General features: G+C 34.3%; 1 protein-coding gene across 1 annotated transcript in view; it reads right to left on the bottom strand.

The window, feature by feature from the left end:
- Positions 1-73: 73 nt before the first annotated feature.
- Positions 74-5,647, bottom strand: part of LOC108750254 (fatty acid synthase-like) — a 16,329-nt gene continuing 10,755 nt past the window's right edge. Inside the window, 10 exon segments of the mRNA XM_018489604.1 lie at positions 74-202; positions 285-539; positions 682-936; positions 1,041-1,513; positions 1,633-2,458; positions 2,562-3,255; positions 3,328-3,572; positions 3,748-4,766; positions 4,867-5,286; positions 5,513-5,647. Coding sequence (XP_018345106.1) covers positions 92-202; positions 285-539; positions 682-936; positions 1,041-1,513; positions 1,633-2,458; positions 2,562-3,255; positions 3,328-3,572; positions 3,748-4,766; positions 4,867-5,286; positions 5,513-5,647 — 4,433 coding nt within the window. The 3' untranslated portion in view covers positions 74-91.

The following is a 5,647-nucleotide window of genomic DNA, read 5'->3' as shown; positions in this document are numbered from 1 at the left end:
ATATATATATATATATATATACATAAAATATAATATAATAGAGGTCTTTTCGAGAAGTTTTTAAATATAATATGATTTAAAAACTAAAATATCAAACTGTAAATGGTAGTTCTCCGTTAATTGCAGCCACTACTTTTTTATTCTTCAAGATCGTCACATGATCATCTTCAAGATAATGTATTTTTATCACATTTTGAGTTACCTTAAATAAATACATACATTATTAACAAAAAATATTGTTGATTTATTCAGTACGAATTATAGCAAATTTTCAAAAATTTTACCTTGTTCAAACCATAGTCTTCTCTAATTGTTGGTATATTAAACGAGGATATACATTTTAGTAACGTTATGGGAGACTTAATAGGCGGCAAAGTAGAAGGATCATATTCTCGAAGAGCGGATAAATGTTTGTAAATCGTTGTAACAAGCGTCTTTAAATTTGCAGGTGACAGATATGTATATATAACTGAGAACTGTTCCGCGAAAATATTAATTCTTTCGTTCCAGCTCTCACATTTTTTCAATTCCATTGAAATCTACGAAAATATAAATTTCTATTTTTATGTACAAGATCATAAGACAGAACGAAGAAATTGATAATGATCCACATAAAAATACCGAAATGTAATATACCATAAACTAGTTTTAATGTGAGTCTCGAAACAAAGATTGCATTACCTTTTCAGAACTTCCTGGTGAATAGATTTCCATAATATTAGTTAATACATCAATCTGAAAATTTGTATCATCAAACTCAGATTCAAAAGATTTGATTATTGTTCGCAAAAGGTCAGGAGCACCGTCGATGAGAACAAGTCGACCTTTAAAATTCATAGCTTCCAATCTCCTTGTTACTTCAATTGCGATAAGAGATCCGAAGGAATACCCTACCATTACAAAATCTTTTCTATTTGTTAGTATTGAAAGTATATGCTGTAAAAATATAAAAAGTATTCAATGAAATTTATATCTATTAAAACAATGAAAACAATTTTTTATCAACATAAAATGAAATTAGTAATGTGATTATTGCATACGTTTGTGAGTTGATTAGTCGTTTCCAATATCATATTTGTAGAATTGATGTTATTTGTCGTATAATGCAAAACTGATGTTGAATATTTAATACATGGTATTATGGTTTTAAATACAGGACCACATCCGTCAATACCCGGTATAAGAAATACTTCAGTCGTAGTGTTCTGTCTGTTAGTTGAAAAATCTGTTGGGGAAACAAAGTCTTCATTTTTTAATGTAATACCAACTAAAAGTTTTAAACCGTCTGACTTCTCTATGTCAAATTTCTTATCATCATCCACATCATTGTCACCGATGCTTGTAATAGACATCTTAATGAGTTTTGCGAAAGTAAGATTTCGTATCTCTTGTGCTGTGACAAATATATCAAATTCTCGTTCCAGAGTTTGCTTGATTTCTACAGCCATCATGGAGTCCATTCCAAGTTCGGCAAGAGATGAATTTGGACTTACAACTTTTATGTCACTTATGTCTACAATATAGAATATAAAATTATTCTAATCAATACTATAACGCTTTTTTCGTAAATTAGACTAGCAAACAAATATGATAAATATTTGCAAAAGAATAAGTTCCCATAGGAGCACCTACTTAAAATATTAGCAACTGTTTCTACCAGATTTCCTTGACATCCAATTTTTTTTTCAGCTACGACCATGCTGCTCACAATCGGCCGATTTTGAAGTAAAAACTTATCGAGCTCATCGAGACAGCAGGAAATCTTTTGCTGCAAAGTACCACCAATGATTAATTCCTTATCCTCCTCCTGCATATCAGCGACAAGACCCACGTCACCCACAGCTCCCCATTGAATCGCTAACCCTGGTAATCCTTCCTCCACTCTCTTCTCGCAAATTCTCTCCATAATGGAATTGGCCATGCCATAATTCGTCTGGCCAGCGTTTCCTCTGCCGCAGGAAACGGAAGAGAACACCACAAAATGTCGAAGGTTAAGACAGATTTTCCTAGAAAGTTTGTCCAGCATTTGCGTTGCACGAGCCTTCGATTGGAAGGACTCTGAAAATGTTTGTGCGGATTGATTTTTGAGGACGCCATCCCTCAGTACCACACCCAGATTGAATATAGCGTCCACCGGAGCTTCTTTTTCTACAGTCCTTAAAAGATATTCGCAATCTTTGAGGTCAGCAACATCGATATTCTTGATGATCAGAACATTTACGCCATACGATTTCCACAATCGAACTTTCATACGTTGGTAACCGTTTTTTATTCCATTTCTTGAAATCAGAACAATGTTTCTGGCACCACGAAATATAAGCCAGTCTGTTAATTCTAAACCAAATCCGCCCAGGCCTCCTAGTATAATGTAACTCCTATCTTTGAGACAATAATAGCGACGATACGCAAGAATGTGCTTATCTAAAGGTTCATCCTTCTCATGAATATTTATAATTATCTATAAAAATAATCATATTTCAAAAATGCACGTTATGCATGTCAATAAGATTATATAAGGCTTTAATTTGCGAATAAACTCTTCTGTTGTTATTCACGCATACCTTTCCCGTGTGTTTCCCGCTGGCCATAAACCTGAAAGCTTCTTCAATATCAGTTTTTGGAAAAATTTTTGCTTGAATTGGTTTGATTGTTCCATTTTTTAAACCATCGGCTACCATTTTGAACAATAGGAATTTATATTTGTGATCACCAGTGAACATATTATCCAGTAGAATTCCATGAAAGCTAATTCCTTTATTAAACTCGGACATATTCAGGGAATTATTAGATACAAGATCAAATTTTCCAATCTCTAAGAATCGACCGTTTTGAGCTAAACATCGAACAGACGCGATTAACTTTTCTTCCGCCAATGAATTTAGCACAATATCGACGCCGCGCCCTTTCGTTTGGCGTATAACCATGTGTTCAAAACTTGTATCTCGAGAATTTCCAATATGATCATCCGGAATGATCGGAAACATTTTCTTAAGAAAGCTCCGTTTGTCACTTGTGCCGACGGTAGTAAACACCTCGCATCCTTCTTTAAGAGCGAGATGAATAGCTGCTTGTCCAATACCTCCAGTACCAGAATGTATAAGTATTTTATCGCCCTTTTTCATTTTTCCATAAATGTATAAGGATAAATAAACCGTGCTGTAAACACACGGGACTGATGCCGCTTCTTCAAATGTCCACACGTCGGGTATCTTCCAACAAAGATTTTTATCCTTCGTAACGACGTTTGCTATGCAACTAGAAAGTGTAACTTTTATTTAGTGTCCGTTCTTATTACACAGCACAATAATTTCTTGTAGCATTACTTACTCAGTGTCACGAATTCCCATTATACGTTGTCCGTTAGCATCGAAACCCACGAATTCCATTCCAAGAGGAACATACTGAAACAATCGTCCTTTTAAACTCGTATTTGGAATTGTCAATTTACCAGTGGCGAGCATTATATCTTTAAAATTCAAAGATGAGTAGACAACGTGCACTAAATCCTCACGACAAGACACAACAGATAAATTATTTTCTACCCAATAGAATGTACTTAAATTTCCTCGAATCTGTGAAGAAATAAAATTTTGGTATTATGATACGACGTATATAGAATAGAATTTTAAAAGGCTTCGTGACAGCATTCGATCTTCCATTTGCCAAGTAGAATTTTGCATTTAAAAGACAAACAAGAGATAATATTATAACGATAATGAACAATACTTAAAAAAAGTTTGTATTTACCCTTTGACAGACATGAGCGGTAGGTACAGATATGGCTTCGGGTCGCGGCAATTTTAAATGTCTGTACGATCCCCAAGTTTTATTAGATCGCAACACATTAATGGTCATATCTTTCTGTAATTGTTCTTGATAGAAGGGGTCTTGAAGAGAGAATTTAGGTGCCTGTTCATCTTGAAGGAGCACACCCCTAACAAATTCGCCACATGGCTCTTTTCTCAAGCAGTTAATAAAACCCAATAAACCGCACTCAAAATTTTTCTCTCCCACAATTATAATTCTACTATTTTTGTTAAGCTTGTTCTCATCGCTCAAAAGCGACTTTAGATTCTCCAGCCAATTAAAGTTATCATTACTTATGTAAACAACAGTCCTTTCTCTTATCGATACTTTTTTTTTTAGAAGCACAATTAGTTCTTTATCAGTACGTTTTTCGAGTATAACGTTTAATTCGTACTGCTCCAAATGTTTTTTATAATCAGTTAAGTCGCACTTCTCACGCGTCAACAGATAACCACCCTTTCCTAAAAATGGCAACAGTCGCTGTAACGATGTATGTTGTTTGGTCAAAAGATTGAATCCAGCAATAATTAAAGTTTTGTCATCTAAAGATGATTTTTCAAAATTTTTGATTGAGAAGTTTTGCGGTAAGTCTTCTGGCTTGAAACGATTTGATGATGTTAATAGAGTGACATTCACTTGTATCAGTGGTATATCACGAAATGCTTCGAGTAGCAACGAAGATGAAAGATATTCTAATTCAACATCATCGACATCTTCTACTAGTTCAGCGGCTTGCACTTTTATAATTTGATGATCTTCCAGTACGAGTTGAGCAGATAACCGAATTGCTTCGTTCAAGGAAATATTAGTGCGATCACAGTGAGCTACAAACGTATGTTCCTCGATAACAGCATCTTGGGCTAATTGCCGACGAGAGATCTGAGTAGATTTCGGTCCTTGAATTTCTATACCACCAGCTTTTATCGTGTCTATCTCTTTGTATAGTCGTACCTGTAATACTGTAATAAGACAAATAAAATAATACGCTTCATATTATGAAGATCTTTTACATAATATTTACGAATTGACGATGGACTTTTAATAATGACAGTCAATTACGTTTTTCCATATCTGTTGTAACTTTTGTATTATCTGTGCTTTCCCGTAGCTTCGAAGCATGAAGCACTGGATTGATGACTAATTTTTGTATACTCGTTGGAACATACAAATCCCTGGTGTCATATCGGATAAGTAGCATTTGTAACATCATGTCCATAAATGTTTCCCAATTACTTTTCCAAGCGATATGTCCTTGGGTTCCCGAAACAGAGACACTCCTTAATCCACGAAATAAACCCCTGTACTGGTATCCACGCAATTTCAACTCTTTGTAGATATCTCGTGCAGTCATATCTTCATCAACATCACTAGTCTTTGGTAATAGATCTGTCGGAATCATTTCTTGTTCTGGATTCAATGTCTCATACACTGTACCTGTGACAACAACGCTATCTCCTTCCGTTATTTCAAACTTTCCATCTGTAATATTTGTTTATATTTGATTATACTTCATTTTTGTCATCGTACTACATTGACCGTAATCTGTATTCGCTAATTCGTCGGACTCAGATTATTTTTTCAACTTCCTCGTAAAGAATTATATTATAATAAATGTTTAAACAATAATTTAAGGTACAATGAACCTGCAAATACTGCTATGGAAATTTCAAGGAAAATCCATTTAAAATATAACTGATCTAAATACCTGTTTGTATTGCAATATATAGTTCCACAGTATCATTTTTCGACAAATAAATAGCACGGATAAATTTTACATCTCGGAAAACTATCGGTATTGTTGTGTACATTAACCCTTTTATCAAGCCAATTGTTTTCCAAA

Source organism: Trachymyrmex septentrionalis, unplaced genomic scaffold (assembly GCF_001594115.1).
Source record: "Trachymyrmex septentrionalis isolate Tsep2-gDNA-1 unplaced genomic scaffold, Tsep1.0 scaffold342, whole genome shotgun sequence".
Taxonomy (NCBI): domain Eukaryota; kingdom Metazoa; phylum Arthropoda; class Insecta; order Hymenoptera; family Formicidae; genus Trachymyrmex; species Trachymyrmex septentrionalis.
This window is presented reverse-complemented; position numbering and strand designations above follow the sequence as displayed.